Here is a 16,091-nt window from a genome sequence, read left to right on the forward strand (position 1 = left end):
TGGGCGGCAAAAGGATCCTGAATAGGCATTTGGGAGACTTGTTTCTGCGTAAGACCTCCAGCTTCGCATTCTCGCTGGCTCTGCCACTCACCAGATGCCAGTGCTTCAACTCTCCAGATCCCAGGGTCTTTGTGTTTGGGGAGTGATAAATAGTACCCACTTGGTTGAGTTGATGTCAGAACTGAGTTGAGATAATGCTTGTCAAGCTCTTAATACAATGCCTGAAACAGTAAACTGCAGTCACCAGCGGCTATTACCATAACTGAAGAAGCGGTTGTTGACTAGGTGGAGAGAATAGGGGGTTATGGGTGTGTGGGTAAGGAGGCAGGAGCAGTGTGGAAATCTTACAAAAGAGACCAGTTTGGATGTCATACAGAAAATCAAGAGATGCTAGCCAGAGGGCAAAAAGGAAAAAATAACAATGATAAACTAGTGTTTCCTGACGTCCTGGCACTTGGCCAAGCCCGTTACATGAATTTTTATTTCATTTTCTCATCAGCCCTGATAAGGCAGTTACCACTAAACCAATTTTTCTGGTTAAGATGACAGAAAGATGACGTGGCTTGTCTGAGCTAAGAAATGACACAAACAGTGGGGGACTTTTGTAGTACCCAGGACAAGAATGAAATTGGAGGTCCATATAGCATGTGTTTCTATAGTTAGAAGTGATACAGGAGTTCCCTGTCCTGGCTCAGTGGAAAGGAATCTGACTAGCATCCATGAGGACGAAGGCTTGATCCCTGGCCTTGCTCAGCAGGTTAAGGATCTGGCATTGCCATGACCTGTAGGTCGAAGACCGGCTTGGATCTGGCGTTGCTGTGGCGTAGGCCAGCGTCTATAGCTCCTATTCCACACCTAGCCTGGGAGCCTCCATATGCCTCGAGTGTGGCCCTAAAAACCAAAAAAAAATAGGGACATATCAATCTACCATGTTAAATGAAATACATTCTTTTTTTTTTTGTCTTTTGTCTTTTGTTGTTGTTGCTATTTCTTGGGCCGCTCCCACGGCATATGGAGGTTCCCAGGCTAGGGGTTGAATCGGAGCTGTAGCCACCAGCCTATGCCAGAGCCACAGCAACGCGGGATCCGAGCCGCGTCTGCAACCTACATCGCAGCTCACGGCAACGCCGGATCGTTAACCCACTGAGCAGGGGCAGGGACCGAACCCGCAACATCATGGTTCCTAGTCGGATTCGTTAACCACTGCGCCACGACGGGAACTCCATGAAATACATTCTAATTCTGTTCTCCTCCTTGATGGATCTATTTTTCCAACAATCTGGAAAGGCCAGGTTCGAATTAGAATTCCAGGACTCCTGTAGTTCTGTGTCAGAATGTGTTGGCCCACGGAGGACTACCCTCTGTATCCTGCATCCAGCCCTCCTCTGGCTACCTCCCATCCCATCAGCGAGGGTCCTGGCATGCACTTCTGGCCCCACACCCAGCTGTCACTTGCAAACAGCTACTTTGACACCTAAGTATCAGAACTGTATGAAGTCCATCAGGCAGTGTAGCTTGCCCTCAGCTGATGTGAACCCAGGGATGAGATCCATGAAGCTTCTAATTGAGCTTAGGAATAAATAAATAAATAAATATGTACATATATATGTTTTGTCTTTCTATCGCCGTTGCAGCATATGGAGGATCCCAGGCCAGGAGTTGAAATCAGAGCTATAGCTGCCCACTTACACCACAGCCACAGCAACACCAGATCCGAGCCACATCTGTGACCTACATCACAGCTCATGGCAACACCGGATCCTTAACCCAATGAGCCGGGCCAGGGATGGAACCTGCATCCTCATGGATACCAGTCAGATTTGTTTCTGCTGAGCCACGATGGGAACTCCAGCTTAGGGATATTTCGAAAGGAAATTCTGGGGTCTCAGAGAATGGTTTGGAAAGGGAGGACACAGATTCTGAGTGGGCAGTTCCTCCAGTGCCTGCAGAATCCCACCTCACCCCCTGGGGCGGGACAGGGCTCAGGGCCAAGTTACTCTTGTCAGGGATAAGACAGTGGTTTTTTTGTTTGTTTTTTGGCTGCATCAGCTAAGTTTTAAAGATAGGCCCTCAGAGAAATAGGGTCCTGACCTCCAGACTGGAGGGAATCTTTACCAAAGGTGAGAAGACCAAGAAGTGAATTCACTTTGTAAAAAAATTTTTTTTCTTTTTTTTTTTTTTTTTGCAGCACCGGTTGCATATGGAAGTTCCCAGGCCATTGATAGAATCCAAGCCACAGCTGTGATCTATGCCACAGCTACGACTTATGCCACAGTTGCAGAAATGCCAGATCCTTAACCCACTGTGCCAGGCTGGGGATCCAACCTGTGCCTCTGCAGTGACCAGTGCTGCCACAGAGAGAAGGCCAGATCCTTAACCTGCTGCGCCACAGTGAGAACTCCTAAAAAATACTATTATTATTATTTTCAAATTGAAATATAATTGATTTACTGTGATTCAGGTGTACAGCAAAGTTATTCAATTATATCTTTTTATTTCTCTATTTTATGATTTTTATTTTTTCCATTATAGTTGATTTACAGTGTCCTGTCAATTTCTACTGTGCAGCAAAGTGACCCAGCCATACATATATATTCTTTTTTGTCACATTATTCTCCATCATGTTCCATCACAAGTAACTAGATATAGTTCCCTATGCTGTACAGCAGGATCTCATTGCTTATCCATTACAAATGCCATAGTTTGCATCCATTAACCCCCAACTCCTGGTCCATCCCTCTCCCTTCCTCTCCTTGGCAACCACAAGTCTGTTCTTCAAGTCCATGAGTTTCTTTTCTGTGGAAAGGTTCATTTGTGCTGTAATTAGATTGGAGATAGGTGATATAATATGATATTTGTCTTTCTCTTTCTGACTTACTTCACTTTGTATGAGAGTCTGCAGTTCCATCCATGTTGCTGCAAATGGCATTATTTTGTTCTTTTTTATGGCTGAGTAGTATTCCATTGTGTATATATACCACATCTTCTTAATCCATTCATCTGTCAGTGGACATTTAGGTTGTTTCCATGCCTTGTCTCTTGTGAATAGGGCTGCAATGAACACACGGGTGCATGTATCTTTTTCAGTGAAAGTTTTGTCTAGATATATGCCCGAGAGTGGGATTGCTGGGCCATATGGTAGTTCTATACTTAGTTTTCTGAGGTACTTCCGTACTGTTTTCCATAGTGGTTGTACCAATTTGCATTCCCACCAACTGTGTAGGAGGGTTCCCTTTTCTCCACACCCTCTCCAGCATTTGTTATTTGCTGACTTGTTAATGATGGCCATTCTGAACGGTGTGAGGTGGTACCTCATATTAGTTTTGATTTGCATTTCTCTAATAATTAGTGATGTTGAGCATTTTTTTTCGTGTGTTTGTTGGCCATCCGTATATTTTCTTTGGAGAAATGTCTGTTCAGGTCTTTTGCCCATTTTTCATTTGGGTTGTTGGATTTCTTGCTATTGAGTTGTAAAAGTTGTTTGTACATTTTAGAGATTAAGCCCTTTCCAGTTGCATTATTTGAAAATATTTTCTCCCATTCCATAAGCTGTCTTTTGGTTTTTTGTTTTTTGTTTTTTTTAATAGTTTCTTTTGCTGTGCAAAACTTGTCATTTTGATTAGGTCCCATTGATTTATTTTTGCTTTTATTACTGTTGCCTTGGGAGACTGACCTAAGAAAACATTTGTAAGGTTGATGTCAGAGAATGTTTTGCCTACGTTCTTTTCTAGGTGTTTGGTGGTGTCTTGCCTTACGTTTAAGTCTTTAAGCCATTTTGAGTTTATCTTTGTATGTTGTGGGAGGGTGTGTTCCAGGTTTATTGATTTACATGTGGCTGTCCAGTTTTCCCAGCACCATGTGCTGAAAAGACTGTCTTTTTCCCATTTTATATTCTTGCCTCCTTTGTTGAAGATTAATTGGCCATAGGTGTCTGGGTTTATTTCTGGGTTCTCTATTCTGTACCATTGGGTCTGTACGTCTGTTTTGGTACCAGTACCACACTGTCTTGACTAATGTAGCTTTGTAATATTGCTTGAGGTCTGGGAGAGTTCTGCCTCCTGCTTTGTTTTTGTTCCTCAGGATTGCTTTGGCATTTCTGGGTCTTTTATAGTTCCATACAAATTTTTGGCTTGTTTGTTGTAGTTCTGTGAAAAACATCATGGGAAATTTGATAGGGCTTGCATTGAATCTGTAGATTGCTTTGGGTGGTTATGGTCATTTTTATGATATTCTTCCAACCCAGGAGCATGGAATATCTTTCCATTTCTTTGAATCCTCTTTAATTTCTTTGATTAATGTTTTGTAGTTCCCAGCATATAGATTCGGTTATATCTATATGTCTATATATTCTTTTTCAGATAGTTTTCCATTATAGGTTATTATAAGACATTGAATATAGCTCCCTGGTATACAGTAGGTCCTGTTGTCTATCTTTTTTTTTTTTTTTTTTGTCTTTTTGTCTTTTGTCTTTTGTTGTTGTTGCTATTTCTTGGGCCGCTCCCGCGGCATATGGAGGTTCCCAGGCTAGGGGTTGAATCGGAGCTGTAGCCACCGGCCTACACCAGAGCCACAGCAATGCGGGATCTGAGCCGCGTCTGCAACCTACACCACAGCTCACGGCAACGCCGGATCGTTAACCCACTGAGCAAGGGCAGGGATCGAACCCGCAACATCATGGTTCCTAGTCGGATTCGTTAACCACTGCGCCACGACGGGAACTCCCTCTATCTATTTTATATATAGTAGTATGTATCAGTTAATACCAAAATTTGAGTTTGCTTTTTAAAGATGAATGAATAATCAATTACATATTTAAAAAAAGAGATTAATAAGAATAAGAAAAAGGGGAGTTCCCCTTATGGCTAAGTTGTAGTGAACATGACTAATATCCACGAGGATGCAGGTTCGATCCCTGGCCTCGCTTATGGATCAGGGATCTGGTGTTGCTGTGAGCTGTGGTGTAGGTTGCAGGTGCGGCTTCGATCCGAAGTTGCTGTGACTGTGACTGGCAGCTGTGGCTCTGCTTGACCCCTAGTCTTGGAACTTCCATGTGCAGCCCTAAAAAGCAAAAAAAAAAAAAAAAAAAAAAAAGTGAATGAATAAGCCCACATTCAGTAGAAAGTCAATGACATGTGTGCTAAGGGAGATTGTATCGTTAAAAAAGGACAAAGAAGAGACACACTACTATACAGAAAATAGATTAAAAAACAAGGATCTACTGTATGGCAGGGAACTGTATTCAATGTCCATTTTTTTTTTTTTTTTTTTTTGGCTGCACTTGTGACATATTGAAGGTCTGGGGCCAGGGATCGAACTCTCACCAGCAGAGGCTCAAACCACAGCACTGACAATGCTAGATCCTTAATCTCAGCAGATCCCTCAGCAGCCACCAGAGAACTCATCAATATCTTGTAATAGCCTATAATAGAAAAGAATCTATAAAAGAATATACCTGTAAAAGAATATATATATTCAGTTGTACAGCAAAATATATGTATATACAGAAACTAACATAATATTATAAATCAACTATACTTCAATAGAAAAAAAAAAAAAACAGGAAGGACAAGGAGGCAATATCCTGATCTGTAACCTCAGCCAAGTAATTTCTAGATCATTTATGCAATAACTGTTTATTGGGTTCTTACTATTTATGTGCTAGGCACAGTGCAAAATGTTGGCGCTACAACCAAGAGCAAAAAAGTCATGGTCTCTGTCCTCTGGGAGCTCAACACTGAGAAACAGGGGCAGGTACTAACCAAACCATTGTATAAATAAACAAAGCATTGTACCTAGAGTGAGCGCTAAAAGGCAAAAGGATCTGGTCTAGGAGGCTGGGGAAAGCCGCCTTTAGGAAGTGGCATTAGAGCTGAACGCCTGGGAAGGTAAGGGTTAACCTTGGGTCTGGGAGGGTGAATTCCTGGAATGACCAGCAGGAGCCCAGCCAGGGTGAGGGGGTGAGGCTCTGAGGAGGCTGGGCAGCTGGGTAGGGCCCGGTAGGCCCCAGGGAGGACACAACGTCTTTGAAGGTCTGTAAGCTGAGGCTTCATGTGATCAAATTTCATTTCGGGACAGTTTTCCTGGGTGGAAGGAGACCCAGTTTGGAGGCAGGAGACCAGGGAGTTGGCTGCTCTACAGTCTTAAATGCTAGAGTCTTTAAATAAGACATTTAAAAATATCTTATTTTAAAAGATAGAGGAAACAGACTTTTGTTCCTACAGAGTCTAGAGTAATTTCTTTGAAGTCTTGTACAGCATTGTGTTTTGCACATTTTTCTGTTAAAAAAAGTCCCAAGGGATATACCATAGAAAATAAGTTTTCCTTCTATCCCACATCTCAAATACCCAGTTCTTCTCAGAAGCTACAACAGTTGCCAATTTCACTTATATCCTTCCAGAGTTATTCTATACCTAAATAAACCTATGTGTATATTTAGTCCATCCTTTTAATATGTATATCAATGATCACATTGTACACATTAAATATCTTACAATTTAGTCCATTATACCTCAATAAAGCTAAAAAAAAAAAGTAGAGTGACATACTGTATCTTGTTTTGTCTCCCCCCCTTTTTTTAGGGCTGCACTTAGGGCAGATGGAAGTTCCCTAGGCGAGGTGTCAATCAGAGCTGCAGCTGCTGGCCTACACCACAGCCAAGGCAGCACTGGATCTGAGCTGCATCTGTGGCCTGCAACACCAAGTCCTTAACCCACTGAACAAGGCCAGGGGTTGAACCTGCATCCTTGCAGACACTATGTCAGTTTCTTAACTGCTCTGCCGCAACGGGAATTCATGCTTTATTCACTTTGAAATATGTCTTAAACTGTTTTTAATAGTTATTCTTTTTAACAGCTGCATAATGTTATACTATTTGGATGGGCCATAGCCTATTTAACTACTATTGAGAGAAAATTGATAAATAATCAGGTTGTTTCTACTCCTTGTCACCTTAAGCAATGTCTCAGTGAACATCCTAAGACATATATACATCTTTGCGCATGTTAAACCTTTGTGTCCAGGTTTAGCCATGGATTCATTTCCTATCAATGACTGCTGTGTTAAAGATTATGTGAATTTAAAATTTTGATAGACAGTGCCAAACAAACTGCTTTGCAAAGATGTTGGTCCATGTTTTATTTTAAAACTGCAAAGTTTGCACTCTCCTCCGTAAAATAGCTGTTTATTTTCATGAAACATGTCCTGCTCCAAATATTCTTTTTTTTTTTTTTTTTTTTTTTTTTGCCTTTTCCAGGGCCATACACGTGGCATATGGAGGTTCCCAGGCTAGGGGTCTAATGAGAGCTGTAGCCACCGGCCTACGCCACAGCCACAGCAACGCGGGATCTGAGCTGCGGCTGGTGACCTGCACCACAGCTCACGGCAACGTCGGATCTTTAACCCACTGATCAAGGCCAGGGATCGAACCCACAACCTCATGGTTCCTAGTTGGATTTGTTAACCACTGCGCCACGATGGGAACTCTTGCCCCAAATATTCTTAATCCCACTGACAAGCCAGCAAGGGGTGCAGTGTGGATGCACTGGCCTGGCTCTCGTGGAACTCCATCTTTAACTTGGCCTGCACACTCTTAGCTTCCCCGTGTACCACTCCACACTCCACCATCCTGAACTTCTGGTTGCTGTTTGTCAGCCACACCTGGAGTTGACACGAAGCGATGTCATGGGCACTCTGGCTGAGCATAAGGTCCCAAAGCAGCCCAGAAACCACTTCAAAAGGAGTTGCATGGGAGGCTCTGATTAACCCCTAGCCTGGGGACTTACATGTGAAGAGTGAGGAGTTGTATGCGAGGCTGGCTCCCTCAAGCAGTGGGGAGCCACAGAGGGAGTAAAAGGGTCAGAGGGCTAGACTGGCATCTCAGGAAGATTCTTTCTTTCTTAGTCTACCTTTCTCCCAAAGCTCGAAAAGGCCTCACCAATGATGTCCACCGGGCACTCTTCAATTCCAACTTCTGAATCTTGACATTTCTCACGACCAGTTTTACTTGACCTCCCACAGCACTCAGTACAATACAGTACACTCAATACAATACAATACAATACAGTACAACACAATACATACAATACAATAATTCCTGCTGCTTGTTAACTATCCTGTCTTGGTTTACCTGTCTCTACATTCTTGTTTTCCTTCTCTCTTTCTGGCTGTCCTTTGTCACATTTGTCAAGAAATCCGATATCCTTTTCCATCAGGAAAAACCCTCACATGTCAGGGTTGCATAAAGTATGATCTGAGTTGTGATAATCTTTCTCCCCTCTGCTTTTTCTCAAGACCCATTAGGAGATTGTAAAATCAATTGAATGGGTCATATAAGCATGTGTAAAAGAGTGAAGCAATTGAATAGAAAACATCAGTGCACTACGGTCAGGGATAATATTCTTCCTATATATAAACTTGTTTCTTTATATATAAGTATACATATGTATACATATGTATGTGTTGGATGGCTGTAACGTAAAATGTATATCCTACTGTGGGCTATGGTTAGAGTTTGAAAACCAGAGTTCCAGCTGTGGTATAACAGCATCTGCGGCATCTCTGCAGCTCCAGGATGCAGGTTCAATCCCTGGCACAGTGAGTTAAAGGATCCAGCTAAGGTTGTGGCTACAGCTCCAATTCGACCCCTTGCCTGGGAACCTCCATATGCCAGGGGCGTAGCCCTCAAAAGACTAAAGACAAAAAAAAAGAAGAGGAGAAAGAAGAAGAGGAGGAGGAGGGAGGGGAGAAGAAAGAGTTTGAAAACCATTGCTGTAGGACACCTGTGTTTATTTCTCAAGCCCAGAACTCTCCTTAGAATTTAAGACCCATCTATAGAACCACCTGTTTCACACCTTCTCCTAGACATCCTCTGTGACTCCCTCACACTCAACACAGCCAAAATGAGACTCAAGACCTTCATCCCAGACTTGGATTTTATCCTCTGTCTTGCATCTCAGAGAATGGCCCCATCACCTAGTCAACTGCAGAAGCTGGAATCCTGAGTGTCATTCTTGGTACTTACTTTTTCTCCAGCCCATGTTTAACTCTTGTTGACATAAACTCCTAAAAATCTCTTTACTTCGTCTGTTCTTCTCTATCTCCTTCATCCAGGTCCGTGATATCCTCATCTGTCACTTGGTAAACTGGCTTTCTTTACACTTGGGCTTCCCTCTGACCCATTCTCTATAAAGTATCCCGAATAGTCTTTTAAAAATATAACTCTGGGAGTTCCCTGGTGGCCCAGAGAGTTAAGGATCCTGTGTTGTCACTGCTGTGACTTGGGTCACAGCCATGGCACAGCTTTAATCCCTGGACTGGGAACTTCGGCATGCTGCAGGTATAGCCAAAAGCAAAGCAAGACAAACAAACGAAAGCAAAAAACCCCCAAACAACCCTGATCATGTCACTTCCTTGCTTAAAAGTCTTTCAATGGTGTCTCATTGTTCTTAGACTCAAATTCTAAACATGGCTGACCAGACCCCCCCAAGAGATCTCCAGTCCTACTTTATACCATCATCTCCCTCCCCTCTCTGCATTGTAGCCACACTGCTGTGCCAGATGTGGTCCATTGACAGACAGCTTCCATTCCCACTGTTTATGCGCCTTCTGGGCTATGCATGCTGGAAAGTGAAAGCATTTCTTGACTCCCTTGCAGCTAGGGCTCCAGCAATTAGGTGTGTACTTGTATGAGATTTAGAAGGTAGAAGTAGGCAGAGGTCAATTTTGGCTCTTTTTGCTTGTAAGTAAGGTTGTGGAGACACTAGTATATGGTCCCGGGCTTCAAGGACTTGACATTTCACCATACTAGCAGTAGCATTGACTGTGGCATCCTGTCCTTGAGTGGCAGCTTCCGCAGAGTGTCCTTAGACTCAGCCTTTCTGGTGATGGCCTCCTGGCTCCCTTCTGACTGGGAGAGGTAGTAGCTCCCCCTGTAGGTCAGTTCTGTGGTGTTCCAAGAGTCATTCCTAATATCCCGCCTAGAGTCCATCACTTTCTTCAATACCTGGAGTGGTTTCTGTTTCTAAACACTGGACTTCATTTGGTTTCTGGTATCCGCCACGCCTCCTCCCACTGTAGGGTTGTGTTACTTGTTATCCTTAGGCAAACCTAGGCTAACACCCTTACCACCGCTTAACCTCTACCCCCAACTCTCAATTAACTTCTTATATATTCTTTTGATCTCAGTTCAAATATGTTATCTGGGAAGTTATCCCTGACCTCCAAGAACAGATCAGTTTTCCTTGTTCTACATCTGTATGTTGCCTTCAATGCATTATTACAGATATAATTATGTATTTGTGTGACTTTAGAAATTGAGCCCCAAGGGACTTGACTATTTTGCTATATTCCATTGCCTTGGAAGAGTTAGTGTTTACCATACATGCGTTAAATGAGTGAATGGAATGGAGGTGGCCAGAGTGGAGGGTGTTAGGACGAAATCAAGTCTCTTATAATACTGACAAGCCCAGTATCATCCTCTCTTGGCCTTTTCCATCCACGTCTTCCTGTGACTCTCCAGCCAGCCTGCACACGCCCTGTACTCTAGGCTCTGGGCTGTTTCTGTTGCTTGGATGTCTCTTCTCTCTTCACCTCTTTTTCATCTTGCAGGTTTTCAATCCAGACATCTCTTCTAGATCTGTACTCGAGGCAACTCTATACCCTATTCCAGAACCTTTAAACATACTTATTATTCTAAAAATTGCTTCCTTATTACTTATCTGTAGGTCCCTCTGCAAGTACCCTGTCTTACTCATGGGTGTATGTAGAGTGCCTTGCATGGGGCCTGGCTCTAATGGCCTTCAGTATTGTTGAAAGCTGAACAAATGAATGTCAGCTAGTCAGCCTGCCTCGGTCTGGAGATCTCCACACACTCCCCAGGAGCCCCGAACAGTGAAGGATTGTAAATTGGGGGCTGCAAGATCAGGAGAGGAAGCTGGGAGAGGTTTGTTCTGCTCCTGCCGGTGGCTCAGTCCCCAGACCGCCAGGCAGGAGGCCCTGGAGCAGATCCTGGGGGGGATGGGCAGGGAAACGGCGTCTTCCTCCGCTCTCTCCAGTAGAGTTGGGGGGGAGGGGCAGAGAGAGGGAAGATTCCGTCCCAGGAGGCTCCTTGGCAGAGGGCCGGCTAGGAGGAAGGGGGGCGGGGACTATGATGAATGCAGGCTTTTCCCGGCTTCGGGCCTCTAGTGCAGTGAGGGAGGGAAACCCTTGGCAGAGTAGGAAGAGGGGACAGGAGGTAGGGAGCGAGGAGGAGGGAAGAATGTGTTTGCCTTGGGAGATGGGAAGAAAGGGCTGAGCTGGCTCTGAACGGCAGGATTCCCAGGAGCCAACCAGGCCTCGACTGCAGCAGATCAGCTCTGGCAATACCCTCAAAATTACTCAGTCGTAGAATCAATTCATTGAGAACATTAATCCTTGGAATCAGATCGTCCTATCTCTGAGCTAGAAAATCTTCCTCGGAGGGTTGTGTCTGGGGTCTCCAGGGCTGGCTTGGGAGGAGTGAGTCAGCTCCAGCAATTTTCCTAGACTCTTCCTCTCTTCCTCCCTTATATGGGGAAGAAACGGCATTTTTTTTTTAAGCCTATGAATATTTTGTATTCGATTCAGAACTCCCACAATAACTGTAAAATGAGGAAGGTGACATCTTTCCTAGGTCTTTCCCACTGGTTTGTAATCTCCTGGGGGGAGGGAAGAGTCCCCCTTACTCGCCTTAGTACCAAATAGAACTGTGTCACTGCAGTGATTCGGATTCCTCAGAGCTGAGTTAGGACTTTAAACTTGAATTTTAACAGTGTGCTAAGTGATTGTGATGCACAGGTTTAGGGAACAACTCCCAAGGACTTGGGACAACACAGTAGGTGTTAAGTGTTGCCTGCAGGGGCTGGAAAGGTATTTGCAGGGTAAACAAACGGTGTGTGGGAGGCCTGGGCTGAAAGAGGGTCTGTGTACCTAGGCATCCAACGCTTTGAAAGGAAATAGTTCAGCGGTGTTAGCAATACAAAAGATAAATATTTATTCAGAACAAAACTTTAAACAATCGATTTTACATTCTAAGACACATGGAAATAGCAAAACATGAAGCAAAGGGAAGACAACAACTAAAAGAAAAGCAGTGTACTGTCTTTTCTACTTTAACTTGATTAACACTTAGTTGACCCACTGCCCTCTGGCTTGGCCTATTTCGGAAGTACATTTTAGAGTTAATAATTCTGGTTTTCTCCTGAGAGTCAGGAGGCTACAGATGAGCTCCAGTTAGCTGCTTCTCTGGGGGTTCTAGCTATCGAGGCTGGGGTGCGAATGTAAACCTTTGGCAGGTTTCCTTGCTCAGGAGCACCTCTATTTCTCACAGACGGCAATGAATGGGGAAGGGGAGGGCCACAAAGGTCCTGGCCCACTTTAATCCCGAGCCGGTATCCCAGGGAGCAATGAATACACCCTGGGTCATAATGTTTCTTTGTCCTTCCCTATCTCCCAAGCGTTGAGAAGCCCCTGCCAAATCTTCTGCTTCCTCTCCCACATGAGTTCTTAGCCTTCCTCTGGGCTCATCATTCTGGAGAGAGCAGACTTTCTGGGCCCTCAGTGTTGAGGAAAATGTTGTGAAGTGTGAGAGGTAGTAGAATGAGCACCGGGCTTGGGGTCAGGGGACTCTGCTCTAGGCTAGCTCTGGCACCAGACAGCTCTGTGATTTTGACCCAGTCTTCTAACCTCTCTGGGCCTTGTTTCATCTGTTGGAAAACCAGGGGATTGGTCAAAACCAATTTTTTGGTCCTTTCCAGCAGGAAAATTCTAGATTCCGTGATTCTGTGAAAAATGGCTTCTGAGCCACTGAAAGTGCTGTCACCAAGTCCACGCATTTTAATGCCATAAGAGAGGCCCTTGGCCACCATGCAGAGCTTATTGACTCAGATTACAGACACTTCTAACAACACTGGTTTCACAAATTCTCAGACCACACAGATTAGAAGCAGCAAATTAAAAGGGGTAAGGGATGAGCTGCAAAAGATAAGACACCCTGACAAAAGCCACAGTCAACAATGTTCTCAGTTCAACAAACACTGATGGAGTGCCTACCATGTGCTGGGCCCCTACCTAGCGCTGGGGCATAAAGATGAGCAAGGCAGCCCAAAGGGTGGATATCCAGGGAGAAGACAAGGCGTGGGGAATAAAAAGTACCAGAAAAAAAAAAAATCCTCGAATACAAAACAGAAAACAAAGTTTAAAAAAGGGAGGGGCGACATATCTGCACGCTACAGTTCTCGGTCATCGTTAGTGACAACAGTCACCAAATTCAGTAAAGGCTGAAATGGAGTAAACTCGGTTTAGGAAGGCAGAGCGAGACGTCTCTTGCAGGTTTAAGAAGATCTCCTTCGAAGACGATAAAAAATGGTTTAAAAAAAGTTTTGGCACTTAAGAGGGGTAAGCTGGCTCTGTGTTCACCTTGGCAGGCAGGCGGGTGTTCAGTGCCCGGCCACGCCGGTTAGCTGAGCTGCCACGGAATTGTGAACGGCTTTGGGACACTGGGCAAAGGCGTGTCCTCGCTTGCCACAGAGGTTGCAGACGATGCCCTTCCGGCAGTAAGGGCTCAGGTGCCCTTCCTCCCCGCACCTGAAGCACCTGTCCTGTGTGCAGCTGCCGCTCATGTGGGTCCGGGAACCACATTTAAAGCACGTCTTGGGCTGCCCTTTGTACCAACTGTAGCCCCTCTCGGCCCCCAGGAAGAAGGCTCCCGGCAGGTGCCTGACCCCGCCCTCCCCCTGGCGCAGCTCGATCTCGCACTTGTACTCCCCGGTCCAGATCCCAAACCTGTCGGTCACTTTCACTGGCACGGCCAGCACATCGCAGTGGCGCTTGAGCCAGGTCACGATGTCCTCCACGTCCACCGTCTCGTTCCGGAAGAGGATGAAGAGCGTCTTCAAGCTGGACTTGCTCCGCCCCAGCACCACAAAGTTCTCCCAGCAGTCCTCCTGCTCGCGCTTCTCCTCGTAGACGCGTAGGAACAGGGCCAGTTTCTCCGCGGAGCGGAAGCTCACGTCGAACTCGCGGCTGCCGGGAATCTGGATAACCGCGTAGATGTCGCTCGGGTCCATGCCGATGGAGCGCAGGATGAGCGCGCCCACTACGAAGTCCCGGGTCGGGCAAGCGCCTTCGTCTCCCTGGAAACAGATGCGCACGAGAAAGCGGCCCTTGCCCGGGCCCGCCCCGGGGCCCGTCGCCGCCGCCGTCTCGTCCTGGGGAGGCCGCTCGGCCGCGTCCTCGGCCGCGCCGGGCCTGCTCGGGCCCGCCATGGCCGCCACCTCGGCCTTCTTCCTCCTGCCTGCCTCGGCTGCGCCCTTCTTCTTGCGGGCGTCCGCCGCCTCGCCGGCCGGGTCCCTTCGGCGACCCTTCGGGTCCCCGCGGCCGGCCGGGGGGAAGTCGCCGAGGCCCGGCGCTGCCAGGCCCGCGGGGGCGCAAAGCCCGCCTCCTGCGCCGCCTTCTTCCTCCCGCCGCGGCGGCCGCGACTCGCGGAATTCGCCCTTCTTTTCGGCCAGGTTCTTCACGACCTGGGCCCAGCCCATCTTCTCGCGGCCGCCCTCAGCTTCCTCAGCCCTGGGCGCCGGGCGCCCGGGGGGCAGGAGCTGCGGCCGCCCCCTCTTCCTCTCCTCCTCCGCGCCGCCGCCGGTGGCCATTTTACCTCCTTCCCAGCATCCTCCACTCGCTCCCTCAGCCAAAGGGCGCCCATCGCGCGCGCCCGCCCGCCCGGGGCTGTGGGGGTTTGGGCTTTTTTTTTTTTTTGAAATTCGACGCTTCTCTCCCCCGCCCCGCCGAAGGTATTTACTTGCAGCGCTCAGTGGCCCCGCGAGCCGGGAACCCCCTGGTAACGGCCGGGCCGCGTTTCCGCCGGCGCTCGTTCCAACCCCACCTCCTCGGCATCGAAGCGGGATGGGGCGCTTGGAGCGCGTCCCTGCCCCTTGCGAGAGTTTGGCAGCCTTGGGTCTCGCTCTCGAGGATTTGGTATTTCGCAAGCGGTCCTCGATGATTTCATTCAAGCAGCTTTACAAACGGCCCACAGCCCGAAGGCGGGACGGGGTTGAGGAAGATTTCGCCCATTTTGTTTTCGTTTTTGTACCTTTTCTATTAAAAAAAAAAAAAAGACAAAAACAAAACTTAGCTCTCCCCTCCTCTCAAAGCAGGTCACACTGCATTATTTTTCCAACGTTGGATCATGGACATTTTCAAACATAGGAAGTTGAAAGAATTGTGCACTTTAACTTTTTAACTATTTTAACTTTCTGTCATTAAAGTTTTAATAGACCTTATCACACTACCTCTATCCCTCCTCACCTCCTGTTTTTTGATACATTTCCAAGTAAGTCAGACTGCCTTATTTTTAAAAAAGACTTCCATCATATTCATGATGACGATGACATTGAGCGCTGAAGTGTCCAGTAACTGTTCTAAGCACATTGCAAGCTTTATCACATGGAGTCTTCCAAAACAATCCCGTGAATACACCCGTTTTACCAGCGGCAGGGGCTTGGAGATTGGGATTAAATCACTTGGTCAAGGGGCAGAATTAATAGGCAGCCCCATGCCTAGGGGGGCTTCTACCTCTTTGCTTCTGACATTGTGGATCAAGGACTGTTTGGATTAGATTCTCCAGGAACCCCCGTCTAAAACAGGTTCCCTAACTGAAGTTAGCAGGGGACACAGTCTCTTATTTCTCCCTCATCTGTGTCAACTGGTGCTTCGGAAGCACTGATAAAATTTGGGTGGTTGAGGGGGTGAGATTAACAGCACCTTTCCTCATGTTGTTTTCTTTGCCATAGCTGCGCTTGCATTTCAGGGTGTTCCAGTGATCCTCTGGGTTTAGTGAAAGAAAAGGTGGATTGTGGAGTCAGGGACCCTGGTTTGAATCTGACTGCTTCAGAGCTCAGCTTTGTCGCATGGGGCCAATGACCTCAGTTTTCATAGCTTAATTTGCTCATCCATAACAAAAAGATATTAATATCTCCTCTCAGAGGACTAACATGGGGGTTCAGGAGATAACCTGGGTGGAAGAGCTTGGTCCACAATGGGTTTCCAGGAGAAGTTATTTTTCCTTTCTGCCTCTGTTGGAT

General features: G+C 46.4%; 1 protein-coding gene across 1 annotated transcript; it reads right to left on the reverse strand.

Moving 5' to 3' along the window:
• Nucleotides 1-11,983: 11,983 nt before the first annotated feature.
• Nucleotides 11,984-14,673, reverse strand: ZCCHC3 (zinc finger CCHC-type containing 3). The gene has a single exon (XM_003134368.5). It carries the CDS (start codon nucleotides 14,658-14,660, stop codon nucleotides 13,452-13,454), a length of 1,209 nt encoding a protein of 402 aa, XP_003134416.1. The 5' UTR covers nucleotides 14,661-14,673; the 3' UTR covers nucleotides 11,984-13,451.
• Between the last annotated feature and the right edge of the window lie 1,418 nt (nucleotides 14,674-16,091).

The sequence above is a fragment of the Sus scrofa genome, chromosome 17 (assembly GCF_054392235.1).
Source record: "Sus scrofa isolate SSC_HxYL_T2T_F1_AM1 chromosome 17, Sscrofa_HxYL_maternal_Yorkshire_Landrace_v2.0, whole genome shotgun sequence".
Lineage (NCBI taxonomy): Eukaryota > Metazoa > Chordata > Mammalia > Artiodactyla > Suidae > Sus > Sus scrofa.

Excerpts from the sequence above, each read along its gene's own strand:
- ZCCHC3 (XM_003134368.5), bottom strand. The coding sequence starts at position 14,660 with ATGGCCACCGGCGGCGGCGCGGAGGAGGAGAGGAAGAGGGGGCGGCCG.